Source organism: Miniopterus schreibersii (assembly GCF_964146895.1).
Source record: "Miniopterus schreibersii genome assembly, chromosome: 1".
Lineage (NCBI taxonomy): Eukaryota > Metazoa > Chordata > Mammalia > Chiroptera > Miniopteridae > Miniopterus > Miniopterus schreibersii.
Genome location: NC_138101.1, coordinates 144,179,171 through 144,195,002, shown reverse-complemented (window position 1 = coordinate 144,195,002; position 15,832 = coordinate 144,179,171). Strand labels below are relative to the sequence as shown.

The following is a 15,832-nucleotide window of genomic DNA, read 5'->3' as shown; positions in this document are numbered from 1 at the left end:
CCCCCTCCTTGGGCTCAATAATTTGCTAGGATGGCTCATAGAACTCAGAGAAACACTTAGTGATGTTTACCAGTTTATTAAAGGATTGATAAAGGATATAGATGAACAGCCAGATGAAGAGGTACATACAGAGGGGTCTAGAAGGGTCCCAAGTGCAGGAGCATCTGTCCCCATGCAGTTGGGGTATGTCATTCTCCTGGGGTGGATGTATTCACCAACCTGGAAGCTCCCTGAACCCAATACTATTGGGATTTTTATGGAGGCTTTATCACATACGCATGACTGATTATTAACTCTACTTCTAGCCCCTTTCCCCTCTATTGAGAAAAGGGCATGGTCCTGAAAGTTCCAAGCGTTTAATTATGGCTTGGTTCTTTCCAGTGACCAGCCCCCTTTCCAGTGACCAGCGGCTCCAACCAGAAGCCCAGCAAGAGTCGTCTCATTAGAACAAAAGTTAGTCCTGTTACCCAAGAAATTCTGCAGTACTTGGTGTCAGATGATCCTATCACTCGGGAAATTACAAAGGTCTTAGGAACTCTGTGTCAGGAAGTGGGGTCAAAGAGTAAATATCAGAATGAATGACCTAGCACCCCTTTCTACAGGAGCTTTAGGAGCTCTATATGTATCAAAAACCAGGAACAGAGACAAACATATATATTTCTTATTATTTTATATGACTATTGTCTTTTATTTTATGCCAGGCATTTTACATTATTTCCCTAATTCTCACAGCTCTCCAAATAGGTTCGGTAGAATTATTATCCCCATTTTATCACCACTAAAACTCAGGGCTGAGAAAAAAAAAGTCAGCTCCTGGCTCAGTCTGCTGGGAGCTGACCTGGCACTGGCTGCTGGGCTGTGGTGTCCCCTGCTGAACACACTTGCACAGAACACGGACGTCAGATGACAACACCAAAGTCAGATGACAGCATCACTATGCAAGTGTGATGGAGTGAGACAGAGTAAGTCACTCTGTAATCATGTCTGAGCATAGACAAAAACAAGATCAGTGTGACCACCAATATGACCGAGCTTTGCCCTCTCCTGTTTAGCATGAAAGATCACTGCTTCTTTACTAATTATAGATAAAAATTATTAAGATACCCAGACACGGAATTGCCCTCACTTTTTAACAGCACCCAATGCAGACCAGCACCTGGCTTCCTTGACCATTCCATAAATCACCTCACACAAGCGCAAATCTGACAATAAGCCCGTTCCCCCACTCCTGGACCCTGCCCTGTATATCTCTTCCTTTAGCTGCTTTTAATTTGTATCCTTTTACCTTAAAAAAAGACAAAACAAAACAAAAAAGCTGTAATCATAAGTATAGCGCTTTCCTGATTTCTGCAAGTTGTTCTAGCAAATTATCAAACCTAAGGGTGGTTCTGGGGACCCCCTGAATTTGTAGCCAGCTGATCTGAAGTGACAGTGGTTCTGGGGACCCCTCAACTTGCAGCTGGAGTGAGGTATCTGGAGTGAGGGCAGTTCTGTGGGGCTGTTCCCGCAGAAGGTACATTTTGGTAAGTTCCCTGGCAAATGGGATTGGAAGTCCTGGGCAGACCTGGCAGTCTGAGGGACTGTGCCCTCAACCTTGCGGTTTGATGGACTCAGGGCACCTATGATCTGAAGAATGAGGAGGGGCACAAGCAGAAAAAAAGACTTGTTCAATTTGGGAAAGTTACAATAAAGACAGAGAACACCGAGGAGTTCTGTACAGCCCCTAAGTGGGCAGAGCTGAGGCCTAAGGCCATACCTGGTACATGAGTGTGTGTGTTTTTCTGCCTCTCCCTCATCCCCTGACTAGCTTTTGTTACCCCAGGTCCCCTGACTACCAAAGAGCTAGGAGGCCCTGTCAGCCCCACCCCAATTTGGGTGAGGACTGTGACTCAGGCAGTTGTCAGGCCCCACCCACAGGCTCCCTGTGAATTGCTCAAGCCTCTTCCTGCAGCCCATGAGCCACTCCTCGGCCAGGCCCTTAGCTGGAGGTAGGGACAGGAAGGCCCTATAGGCTGTTTCATCACCTGTTCTGAAACTGGGCTGGCACTCTGCCCTCTGCCCAAAGTGGTGGCAGTGGGAATGGTGAGCAAAGGGTGAATTGACATTCCTTTTTCCTGATCAAGTTGGATTTATCTCAACAATCAAGAATGGTTTTATAATATGAAACTTATACATCTTATTGAACAATATATAGACTAAATGAAGATAGGAATATAAAAGTAATTGCTTCATAAAATTCAACACAAACTCGGGATTTATGAAAAGCTCTTAAAAAACTAGAAACAGAAGGACATTTACTTAACCCGACATAGAGTATCTGTGATGGTTCATCTTATTATGTGTCAACTTGGCTGGGCCATAATGCCCAGGTATTTGGTCAAACAGTATTCTAGATGTTTCTGTGAAAGTGTTTTTTTGTTTTTGTTTTTCTATTTTGTGGGTTTTTAAAAAATAATCTGGGTTGTAACACTTGGCAATAATGCCTCGTTTGAAAAACTGGCAGTTAACTTCTTCTGAGTCATGGTTGCAGTTTAGGTGGCTACCATTAGAGGGATGTGTTGCCCCATGACCACTGCCAGGACAGAGAAAGGTGTGGCGTGGTGGGCCCCACAGGGCACAGAGCATACTCATCACTCTCTAAATCTTTCCATAAAATATACTTTAAAACTCATGTAGCAACCTTAAATATTAATTAGTAACCAGCATTTACATATAACTATGTATATTCAAAGAAGTACATAATTTAGAGCAAAATTCAAAGACAAATGCCTAGGTAAAGCCTCTCACTGAACTAGTATCACAATCCAGTAGAACTTGGAACTCCCTCTTTCTGGCTAGGATGTCCATCAACAGTAAAATGGATAAACAAATCTATGCAGCTATAAAAATGAACACTGTATCTACACACAAAACAATATGAATGGATTTTATAAATATAATATTGAGTTTGTAAGAAGCCAGGCATAAAAGAATAATGCTGAGTGACTGCATTTATATAAAGTTCTAAGACTGATAAGATGAATTATAGCAGGGGTGGGGAACCTTTTTCTGTCAAGGGCCATTTGGATATTTATAACATCATTTGTGGGCCATACAAAATTATCAACTTAAAACTTAGCTTTGAAAAAAGCTCCTAGATTTATTGAATTTTGAGTCTCACCTGCGGTTGCCTTGGCAGGGTCAGACCAAATAATTTTGTGGACCAGACGTTCCCCACCCCTGAATTATGGTATAAAAATCAGGACAGCGTTTACCTTTGGGGGTCAGGAGAGTAGTGGTTGGAAAGAAACACAAGGAGGTTTTCTAGGATACTGGTAATAACGTTCTGTCTCTTGATCAGGGTGCTGGTTCTGTAGGTGTGTTCAATAGTGAAAATTCCTTGATCTGCACACAATGATTCATGCACTTTTCTGTAAGTACATTAAGCTTCAATGAAGAGTTTATTTAAACCCCTGGGGGTGCCAGCATCTGCATAGTGGACTGTAATAGCCTTCCATTTGTGCCTGCCTTCCCATGATCTTTTGCCATCAACCCCTGCCCAGCAGCCTCAGGAGAGAGGGTGTGGTCAGGACTAGTCTATCACAATATGTCATCTCTTTGGCCCAGGGGCAGACAGTGAACTCAAGCTAACTGATCAGAGCCCTTCCCTAGGATAAAAGTGCCTGGTAAAAAATAAAACTTGCCCCTTCATATGGGGCTCGCTAAGCTTGGGCTGCCAATGGCTATATCCCCGCAGGTGGAAGGGGACAATCCACATTAGGAGAATATGAGGTCAGGGCTAAGAGAAGGAGAGGAAGAGGAAGTCTTGCTGCTTTGAATCCCAGGTTCTATCCTTCCTCAGCTTCCCAGGAGCTTCATTTCTCAATGCTGTGAGTTAATCCAGTGTCTTTCTAGGCTAGATGAGGCAACAAATCGCTGTTTATGAAAGAGCCCTGACTAATCAATCCACTGAGCAACTGGGTGGGTGGCAGAACCACTCGCGGATGGAGGCACCAGGAAGAGGAAGAGCCTTCGCCTCTGGAGAAAGTGTGAGCATCCTGAGCCTCTCATCCAGAAAGGGGGAGCACGCTCTCCTGGGTGTCAGGAAGTTTTCACAACTTGTCATGGGTGTTTTACATGATCTTCGTCTAAGTCAGGGGTGACGATTCGCCCTCAAGGTAACAGCGTGCAATTACTCTCTGGGATTTCAAATTAAGACTGCATTAATTATCAATCTAATTGACTTCAAACCTCCAACCAGTCCACTTATAAATGTCTTTCCTTCCAGGATTTTTCCTGCCAGTGATAACCACATGCCCTCCCTCCCCCAGGGTCTGTTACTTAGCCCAAAGCGGTGGGTCCTGGTCATTAAAGTCCCGAGAAGAAACTGAACAACTTCCCTTCAGCCAAGGTTTTCTCCTGACTCTTTGGCTGTTTTTGTTTTCATTGTCACACGGTGTCACCGCTGTGTTAGGCTTGCCGAGGAAGAACACAGGAGGCCAGATGAGAAAGTAAAGGCAATTTTAGTAGGGCACCTGAATACAGATGGTTAAAGCATCTGAATACAGATGGGCTGAGCTCCAAATGGCATCAGCCCTGAGTGATTGGAGAGGAAGTCTCTTTATAGGGTGTAGGGAGGGAACTTTTTGGTCCCCCGTGTGGTTTTTGTGAGCGGGAGTGGAGAATTACCAAGCATAATGAACAGGGTGTTGTTTGAGTTCATCTGAAGGTACTTTCTCATGCAGGGGAGGAGTGAGTCCTCAGGAATATTAAGTTTTTGTCCAAACCTAACACGGTGAAGCACAAGCAATCGTGCAGAACCAAGCTCCCAGTCTTGCAGAACCAAGCACAAGCAATCTCAGCTCCTAGTCTTGCAGAACCGATGATGAAATACGGAAGCTCCAGCTGCCCTGGGGTTGTCCTCATTGCCCAACACTGGGCCATCTGGTCAGGCTGACTGTGGTCCCAGCCAGCATCTGCTGCCTGGCTTGCCTGTCACCCCATCTCAGGGAGTGAAGCTGAGAGGGCTTTGCAGAGCACACACCCAGAGTAGCTACTTCCCTGGGGCAGGGGGTTTGGGCTTGCCCACCACTTTCCAGGCTCAGGCCCACCCTGTGTCTCTCAGCTCCCGATGTTTGCACCAGCCCACAGCCACTTTCCCTGAGGCCTAGTACCAGGGTGGTAGGGTCCAAAAGGGTTTTTAGTTTGCAGCTTTGGCCACAGGCTGACTCTGAGCTACTTTCCTTTCCCTATTTCTGCATTCTGGGCCCTAGAATGAGGAAAATTTTAACTCGAGCCAAATCCTGTCATTTCCTGCTCTGTGAAGAACTCCCAGGTGTATGGGAGGGGGCAGGTGTGGGGAAGTGATGCCAAGCACACCACTCTCAACGCTGATTCTTGAAGGAAAGTTAGGAAAACGGCCACCCCTGCCTTGGTGGAATAAGAAAAGAAAGCCTATGTATATAATGTTTACATTAAATGTATTGGGGATATATATATATATATATATATATATATATATATATACACACTTTTAAAAATGAGATAATTTTAGAAGTTGCAATAGATCTGTGATATTCACATATATCCATTCTGGTAGCAAGCTGGGTTATTTAAGCCACACTCTGTAATGGAGGATTGCACAGAAAAGGTGATAGTGGGGAAGGGCACATAATAAGAACAGAGCCACAGTTGTTCAATAATCATTCACCTTACTAACTATAGATAAGAAGTTTTCTTACTGACCCTGGGAAACTGGAGGCTGAAACAAGGCTGTGAAAAGATAAGATGGCTCGGTGGGTCCATTACTCAGAAAAGAAATACATTTTGAGAACAGGCCAAGGACAGGATACACTTTGATTTGGTTGCTGTGCCGGGACCCTGACCCCGTCCAGGAGTTTGCCTCAGGAACACTGACCATTCTCTGGTCCCAGGAGTGGGCTGAGCTGTTTGTAACATCATAGAAGATTAGCCCCCTGGTTATTGGACTTTGAGCTCCTGACGGCCAGACTGCAGACCCTCCCCTTCCCTCCCCTTCCCTCCCCTCCCCTTTCTCGCTTACACATGTAGCTCACAGCTGCAGGTAGTTATCTTCTCCCTCACTGGTGTATAATCAGCCAACTGGCAAGGAGAGTCAGAGCAGAATTTCCAAGGTGACCGACTGCTCTCCCATTTTGTGGCAATAATGGAATAAATGCTCACATATGATTCAATCCTGTCTCTGCTTAATTTAGCTCAAGTAGTGACAGGTGGCCTCGGACCCCTTGTGTCTGGTTTCAAAGGGATTAACATTGATTACAGACTACTATTTGCCAGGCGTGGATTCTCACACTTCTATGAGGCTGGCATCATCTTTATTATTCCTATTTTACAAATGAAGAAACCAAGGCTTAGAAAGGTTAGGTAACTTGCAAGTAGTATGCTCTCTAGTTGTGAGAACACCGCCCACCCCACAAGCCCACGCCAACTCCTTAACCACTTTGCTCCATCCAGTTTGGAGTCAGGGACTATTGGAGGAGCACCCAGCCCTTCCTGTCTTTCCTGATGTCACCCAATCCTTTTTCCAAGGACCTGTAAGGAGATATTCTAATTGATTATTACCTCCTTGTATCCATGGCTGAAGATAAATCAGCTCCTTTTGATAAAGCCCCACCTCCCTTTCTTGAGCAAAATGAAAAGGGCTTTTGTTGCTTGAAAACTGTTTCATTTTCCTTCTCTAAGAAAAGCTGTTTAGGCACTTTCTTCCAAGAGTGAGCCATAAACCTGAAGTAAGAAGCAGGCATGGACTGGGGGTGGATAGGGCTGAAGCCTTCCAGGTATGGGGCTTGGAGAAGAGGGAACTGTCACGGAGGGTTTGTCTCCTCCCTCATTTCCTCAAGGGATTCATTTTAGGTTCTCTGCCTGGGGTCATATAAATTAGACTCACAAAAGGCAGATTAACACGAGAGAAACAAGAAGATGGTTATTAACACAGGTAACCAACATGTAACACAGAGGAGCACTTGGAGATGAGTTAATTCCTTTGAGTTAGTGGTGAGAACTTGGACAATACATTTTTAGACAAATGACAAGACAAAGGAAAAGGACCTTGATTCTCTAGGGGAGCAAACTATAGAAAAGTGAACATATTGGGGAACTGTTGGGGGCAGATATGTTGATTATACTTTGTTAACGGTGATTGTGAAAGTGGGGAGGCACCTAATAGGAATAGGACCATAGCTGTTTAATGATTATTCACCTTACTAACTATAGATAAGAAGTTTTCCTACAGACCCAGGGAAACTGGAAGGTGTGCTGCAAGAAGGAAAACAGAGCTGTAAAAAGATGAGACACCTTGGGGCCTGGATGGGTCCATTGCTCAGAAAAGAAAATGCATTTTGAGAACAGACAAAGGGCAGGATGCACTTCGCTATGATTTGGTTGCTGTGCCTGGAGCCTGACCCCTCTCTGGGAGTTTGCCTCAAGAATGCTGACTATTCTCAGGTCTCAGGAACTGGCAGAACTGGGTTTTTGGAATTGGGTTTTAACACCATTAAAAATGAACTACCTTGTTATCAGACTTCAAGATTCTGGAAGGAGACACACGGACCACAGACCCTGCAGCCATTCCTCCCCTTTCCCCCTTGCATGCAGCCCTATATAACCAGTCAGGTAATAAGGGAAAGGCAGAGCAGATATTATGTGGACAATTCCCTCTGCTCTCCCATTTTGCTGGCAATAATGGAATAAACACTCAAATATGTTTCAACCTTGTCTCTTCTTAATTGGTTGAAGTAGTGATAGGCAGCCCGGACCCATTGTGTCCAGTTTCAGAACTAATGGGAGATAAGGACTAGTTAGAAAGCTTAGTATGTGGATTCCTCTGGTGTTTTTCTGGGCTGATGAGGGCCTGGAGCTGTCTCTGGTGATTACCTTTTGTCCTTCCTGGTAAAGAGGGGAAGAGGGACACCTTTGTAAATTTATGTCATGCTTTTAAGCAAACAGGGGGAGGGCATTTTCTTGTATCTGCTTCTTCTCGATTGCCTTCAGCTTGAAATAATCCTATGCCAACGTGGAATCCTGCTGCCCCTCAGCACAAATAGGAAAAACACCCTTTATACACATCTTCCACCCAAACATGTGCCTCTAGTCCAGGGGTGGGGAGCCTTTTTTCTGCCAAGGGCCATTTGAGTATTTATAACATCATTCACAGGCCATACAAATTTATCACCTTAAAACTTAGCTATGAAAAAAGCTCCTTGATTTATTGAATTTTGAGTCCCACCTACAGTTGCCTTGGCAGGGCCAGACCAAATGATTCCACAGGCCCCATATGGCCTGTGAGCCGGACATTCCCCACCCCAGCAAGTCTAGTCAGTTGGACTGTGGGGTCTGGCTGTTTAGGCTAGAGAGAGTCGCCACTAGAAAACGACAACCTCAGAAAAGAGAGCCCTGAAATGGGGGGTGATAGGGTGTTCCCAACTAGAGAGGGTCACTCAGAGCCAACATGTGGAATGAAGAAAGTGCATTTTGAACGTACATTTTAAAACAGTTGCAAACACTACACAGAGTTTGTTTTTAGTTTTGTATTTTTATCTTTAACATCAAACTGTGATGTGTAAAATAACAAAACTAAAACAATTAGTAACAAATTTGATGTCCTTTATTTAAGGAGAAACAATCCATGGACTGGGGGAGTGGAGTGCCTCACAAGCAATAGAACACTCTTCCGGGGGGATCTGGGGCAAAAGGGAGTATTATAGAGTGTTAGAAGAGACAATGTGGAGGCTTGTGTACCCAATGCTTCAAAAGAAATGCAAGGGAATGTTTATTGATCAAGAAGGTCTAGCTTGAGAAGATGGGAAGACTGATTTTCAAATCCATCTTAATAGAGTCTGGAGTTCAGGCATCTTTTAACATTAAGGGAAGGGAGGAAGAGAGGCAAGAGATGGGTGTTGGCATAGGCAGGTGTCTAAAAGGATCCAAGGAAGAGTGCAAAATTTCTTGGTCTCTTTGGTCCCGGTTGGTATGTGGACTCCCACTGATCTGATTTCAGTTATGGAGACTTGTGAATCTTTGAAAAACAGTCATTACCTTGTGCATATTTCCCCACCTCTTTGCCAACAAGGGGCTGCTCAAGCCTCAAGCAGAATTCCTCTAGTTAATTAGCCATCAGCCGGCGGGCTATCAAAAGAGGAACCGTTTCATTCTGTTACACTTATACAGCTAACAACAGGTCCTCTTTTCCAGGGTGAGGTAAACTGGCTGAAGCTGAGTTGGAGGAGTGTGATTGGTATCTCTCAGGTTTCCCTGACATATGTTTCTGGTAAGCACAGACTTACTTATGGTTAGATTTGGGTTGTGGGCTGGGCCACCCTCCATTTTGGGGGTCTTTTTTAAAAAAAAAAAAAATTATTTATTGATGAGAGAGAGACAGAGACAGAGAGAGACAGAGAAAGGGAGAGAAAGAGAAACATCGATTTGTTGTTCCACTTATTTATGCATTCATTGGTTGCTTCTTGTGTGTGCCCTGACTAAAGGTCAAACCTCAACCTTGGTGTATCCTGAAGACGCTCAGGCCCATTTTTCGAGTCTTGACAGACAAATGAACTTTATCAGACATACCCTCCTTCAACCGCCAGACACAGTACCAATTAAACCAAAGAAAGGGTTGAAGTGAGAATCAGAGTAAGTTATTACATTCTTTTCTGGCCCACAGGCCCAACATCAGCCCTGAACACCAGGCCAGACATTTATTTTCAGAGCTCAAAAGAGAGATCTGGGAGTGTCAGCCAAGCACTGGGCAAGTGGCTTCATCTTCCCAGGAAAGCGAGTCTCCCTCAGGGACCTGGGCACCTCAGCCACCTCACCTCCAGCCCTCCCTCCCCTACTCCTCCCCACTGATATATTGAGTTTCACAACTTTAAAAATAGCTTCTGAGCAGTAAGAAGTTACCTGTGAGCCTGGCTCTCAGCCAGGAAATGCAGTCCTCCCTTGACCAAGAGCTGCCCTATGTGAGCATAATTCTAGCTCTCTGCTTACTTTTCATGCAGCACAGGAAAGTTCTCTCCACCAAAGAAAGCTCAGGTTGTTTGAAACAGTCACAGAGATGTGGGACTCCTTCGGCTAAGCCCGACTTCCTTCACCGCCTTAATAATTCATCAGGACATTTACCTCAGGAGGAATCCGATGGCATTACTTTCGTTTTTTTGTAAAACTCTCTTGAAATTTCCCAAGGATGTTTGGACACCTCGCTGTTAAGAAGCAGCCCCAGCTCCCCACAGCCTGTGCAGAGCCCCAGAGAGGTGGTCGTGGCTGGGATGACTCTCCAGGCCTTGGAAGGCCATCCTGGCCTAGGAGCTGATGTGCTTGTCTCTCAGAGCCTACAAGGGGATGAAGAAGACAGCAGGTCCGGAAGAAATGTCAGTGAGTTTGAGCATACACAGGACCTGGAAACTCCTGATTTCCCACCTCTCCTTCCTATGGCCCCGTGGGGCTCTCAGGTACGTCTGGATTCCTGGACAGAGGGTTCCTGGTACCTTATGTTTTACCCCCACTTCCCTGACTCTGAAAAAGATCACCTGCATTGTGCAGAGTTAAGAGGTTGTGTTTTTGTTAATTCTTTTCTTTCCCAGAGACGTTCTTTCAGCCCCACCCTCATCACATCTCTGTCCTTACTTGTCACTGTGCCCCAAAAAACTGTTAACTAAAATGATGACAACCTTTTACTAAGTGTGTTCTCTGTGCCTGACACTCAGCTAGGAAGGGATTAGTATCTTCATTTGATGAAGAAACTGAGACTCAAAGGGATTAAGGTCACACAGCTAGTTGACAGGAGATAGGAGACTGAAGATATTTCTGTTAATATGATACTGAGAACAGTGGACGAGATCCTGCATGTGAAAGACCTAGCAGAGTGCCTGAGATGTAATAGATGCTCAAATTGTGCAATCTAGCATAGGGGCAGGGCAGGCACATAAATGTCATCATATGCAACTCAAAGGGAGTTGGAGGGGATGTACTGACTTAGCCTTCCTCGTGGACGCCATCTATTAGTCAGTGAAGAGAAAGCCTTAAAGAAATCCCATCTGGTAAATTTAGTGAGCTACAAAAATTGAACAGTGTCTTTAGGTAATTATCAGTGGATCCAGATCTTCCTCCCCAGCTTCTCCTCTGGGTAGTGTGTGAGCTTCCTGTAGGCTCCCAGCCATTGAGGAGGGGGCAGTGCGCTTGTGCCCCTCTGGTTGCTATGGTCTCAGTGACCATGCCAGGCTGAGCTGTGCAAGGGCTTAGCTGTGCTTCCTTCTGTGGGCCTGAGCCTCACTCACAGGGAGCACTGATCATGGGCCCTTCGCTTCCTATTGAGCCCTCTGTCTCTGCCTCATCCTCTGTCGGACCCTGGTTTGGTGGGTCCGTACTGGGCCTAGATCATGGGCTCAACTTTCCTGGCTCCAGTAGGTCCCACTTCATAGTTGTGGCTATCAACCTACTGTCTACTACACAAGGTAAATTGGGGCTGCTGGAGGTTAACCAATCCTCCCAGGACACCACCCAGCCCTTGACCAGACAGGAAGCACCAGGGCCCCAGCCCATGATTCCTCCCAGAGCCACAAGTGAAGAGTGATCAGGAGTCATGTCCCAGTGCTCACACCTTCCCGCCCTCCCTTCCTGCAATTCTCCAGCCCCCACAAGCAGGCTTTCCTCCCCTCCTCTTCCTGATTCTATCTTCTGTCCAGAAGCCCCTGTGGTCCAGTAGGCCAGGCCTGTTCCTGATACGCTGCAGGGGCCATGTGCCCGGTGCTTGCCTGCTAGAGAAGTCAGGGGCCTGCCTCACCTCCTGACTCACACCTAGAAGTGACGGACCGAAAGTTATAAGAGCCATTAAAACACAGTGGTTCAATATTTATACACGTGTTGGCCCTGTTAGAGTGGTCAAGAGCATCGGTTGTAGAATCAGACCCAGATTCCATACCTTTCTCTGTCATTTGCCAGCACTGTGACCTCAGACCAGCTCCTTCACATCTTCAGACTTCCATTTTTTTCACCTTCGGGGAAAAAGAATGCGAGGAATAAATAACATGCTTAGCAGAGTGCCTGAAGTTGGAACAGTGTCAACCATTGTTGCTGTTATGACTTTATGATTACATCTCACCTTTGGGCCCCATCGTCCCCGTGCCTGACGTGCAGGAACATAGCTGTGCCCGCCGTTGCTCATCTTGTTCCAGCTGCCTGAGGGAAAAGAAGAAAGGCCACAGGGCTGGGGCAGAGACAACCGCACAAGGACATTACAGTTCATCTTTCTATTTTCATTTTTATATATGTAAAAGTAATTTTAAAAATATTTGGAAACATAAAGGAAAAATCCACCATAATCCTATTAACATGGTAATGGTTCCCTTTCAGTCTTTTTCTCCTTAGATAATGTTGATATAGTTGTGCTTATCATATTTATACCAGATCTATGCCCAGGGTTTTTCTTAACCTAAAATTATAGCCATGAATGATTTCTAGATTGATACTTAAACTTCATAATTACTGTTTTAATGGCTGAATAGTATTCTATTGTGTGCCTGTACTATAATTTATTAAGATTCATGGTGAAATGTAAAAGGCTTTTTAAACTCAATATTTGAGAGAGAGAGAGAAACATTGATTAGTTGTTCTACTTATTTCTGCATTTATTGGTTGCCTCTTGTGTATGCCCTGACCAGAGATTGAACCCGAAATCTTGGCATATCAGGATGATGCTCTAACCAACTGAGCTACCCAGTCAGGGCCATTATAGTTGCTTTATTTTTACAAATTTCTTAGAAATTGGTCACTTGGTCATTCCCTAAGACCTTTATGAAATATCTGAACAAGGTAAAACTCACAGCCAGTCCTGCAAAAAGGGGGTGTGATGTTAGGGAGTGTATGTATGAAGTGAGTCTGGTTGTTTTTGTTTTGTTTTGTTTTGTTTTTATTAATCCACACTGAGAATATTTTTTCCATTGATTTTTAGAGCGTGGGAGGGAGAGGGAGAGAGAGAGACACATACATCAATGTGAGAGAAACACATCAATTGGTTGCCTCCCACATGAGCCCTGGGCCAAGGGTCAAACCTGCAACCCAGGTATGTGCCCTTGACTGGGAATTGAACCCAAGAGCCTTTGGTGTGTGGGCTGATGCTCTAATTACTGAGCCACACTGGCCAGGGCTGGAGTGGGAAAGGATGTGTGTGTATTCAGTGACAGAGGAGTCCTTGATTACTTACATGGATAATTTGGAAGGAACCACAAGGACCCACCAATCTTCAAATAGCTCATCTGCCCTCTACTTTGGTCCTGGAGGGAAACCTCTCCAGGACCACCCAGTGGATTACACCTTTATCTTTCTAAGGCCCCATTAGAGCTGGCATTACTGGGCAGCATATTGTTACCCAGCAACACTTCAGCAAAAATGAGTTTCTCAGGGTTACCATTTCCTGTACTGTATTCTTAGGTAACTCTTCCTGTGGCTTGTTACATATCTTTCATTTCAAGAAGACCAGGAATCACATCCAAAGCATTTATTTATTTATTGAACAAATATTTATTGAGCTCCACTGTGCACCTAGTGTTGTTGTAGGAGTGGGAGATAGAGCACGGAGCAGGTCAGACAAGATCCAGCTCTCTTGAAACTTACATTTTAATGGAGAAGACATTCAATAAATAAATACATGACTATTTATGTCAAAGATATCAAAACAAAATATGTGATGGAGAATGACTGGCAGCAGGGAAGAGACATCAGATAGGATGGTAACATTTGAACCAAGGTCTGAACAATGAGAAGATTGATAGAAAAGAGTTCCAGAGAGAGCAAATCCTAAGTGCAAAGATCATGAGGTGGGCACAAGACCTTTGTTCTGGTCTGTTCTAGAAACAGAGAGAAAACCAGTGTGTCTGGGGAGCAAAGAGCAGGAGAAGAGAGAAGTCAGTGGTAGAAAATAAGGTCAGGCCTTAGCTGGCAGGTCCTGCAGAAAGCAGCTCTGGTGTTGTTCTGAAGCCCGGGGAGCCGGCAGAGGGCTTTGATCACTTTGGCTGGTCTGGGGAGAACGGATTGCCTGGGGACTTGAGCGCACAGGGAGACGGATGAGGCTTCTGCTGTAGGCTAGGAGTAAGTGGCAGTGCTTGATTAGGGCGGTAGTAATGGACGATAGATGTGGACAGATTCTGAACTTTTCTGGGGGCAGAATTTCCAGGGCTTGCTGATAGATTGGCTATGGAATGAGAAATCAAAGATGCCTCCTAGGCTTTTGCCCTAATAACTGGGAGGTACCCCTTACTCACTCAGCTGGGAAACACCATGTAAAAATGGGTTTGGGTGGAGGGGACTGGAAGTTTTTGCTTGGACATTTTAAATTTGAGGTGCCAGTTCTGTATCCAAGTGGAGATGTTAGGTGGGCAATTGAAAACGCAAGGCTAGAACTCAGGAGATCGGTTCAGGAGATAATTAGTTTTAGAACATGAAGCAGAATCGAGATGGCTTTTAAAGCCACAGACCTGGATGAGATCTCCAAAGGATGGGGTGAAGAGGCAGAAGAAAGAGATGCAGTCTGTACCCCCCTGCTCTCCACCTGCGAGGTGCCTGGTGGAGGCAGAAGAGCCATGAAAGGAGGCTGAGATGGATAGCTGGTGAGGCTGGAAGAAACCGAGGGCCAAGAGGCTTTCTCTCTAACATCCCACGCTATCATCAGAGCAGGTTGTCAGTAAGTATTTTCAGGAAGCACAAGCTTTGTGTCCGCTTACTCATGTCTCTGCAGCCCCTGGCACAGACCTGGCGCGTTGAGTGAGATGTGGCTGGCTGGCTGCTGGTCTAAGAGCCCATCCAGCTTCCCATTATCTCTGATATCAAGGCTGATACCTCTGCGTGGCCTCAGAGGTCTGGAGTAATCAGGCCCCACCCCTGCTCCTTCCCCACTCCAGTAGCACCCTTTCCTCATGGCGCTCATCCCACTCAATGCCACCCACATGGTATGAGGCAAGCTCATTCCCACTTGTCATCTGGATTCTGCTTCTTCCTTCCTGGAATGCTGTCTCTTTTTTTCCTAACCTGGCCCACATTTCAGGCCCAGCTCAAGGCTCAGTTCCCCAGTCTCTCCCTATCTGCCTTCCACTTTGGTACTTGATAGATTTCCCTTCGGGACCACCCTTACGGATTACATCTTTTCCCACCAGGTTATTAAAACCCACTGGATGTCCCCTGCCCTCATCTCTAATCCACTGGACTATGTAGGTTCTATCTCAAAATGCTTCTTGAATCCCATTACTTCCCTGCATCTCTGCCCCTCACCCTGTCCTGAGTCACCATTTGTTTCCCATCTGAACCACTACAATTCATCTTCCCACCCCCAGTCTTGTCCCATTTGCCCCCTTCACAGCACCAGGAGTGATCTTATTCACGTCATTTCTCTGCTTATTACCTGCCAGTGGCATCCAATCCCTTAAGATTAAATATCAAATCCTTACCCTGGTTTTCAAGGCCTTATGTGATCCAGCCAACTGCCCACTTTCCCAGACATTTCTCACCTCATCCCTCCCTACTCACAGTGCCCCAGACACACATGTTCAGTTGCTAAACACACCAACTTTTACCATCTCTCAGCGCCTTGCACATGCTGTGCCCTCGGCCTGGGCAGCTCTTCCCTATGGCCCTGTAGAGCTAACTCTAATCTCCTGTAACATCAAGCTTAAAGGCTGCTTCCTCTGAGAGGTCATCCCTGACTCCTCCCCCAATCTGAATTACCCTCTGTTAGTATCTTTTATAGCATCCTGTTCTTTTCCTTGATAAGACATAATTAATGATTATAAATTGCTTTTTATTTATTTGTTCATTGCCTATCAATTCTACTTCA

The 15,832-nt window shown here is 45.4% G+C and overlaps 1 protein-coding gene across 1 annotated transcript in view; it reads left to right on the top strand.

Moving 5' to 3' along the window:
- Window positions 1-10,146: 10,146 nt before the first annotated feature.
- PLA2G4E (phospholipase A2 group IVE) overlaps window positions 10,147-15,832 on the top strand; it is a gene marked incomplete at both ends in the record, with an annotated part of 58,993 nt that continues 53,307 nt past the window's right edge. The window contains one exon of the mRNA XM_081153743.1: window positions 10,147-10,460. Within this exon, the coding sequence (XP_081009869.1) occupies window positions 10,278-10,460 (183 nt within the window). The remainder of the gene's footprint in view (window positions 10,461-15,832) is intronic.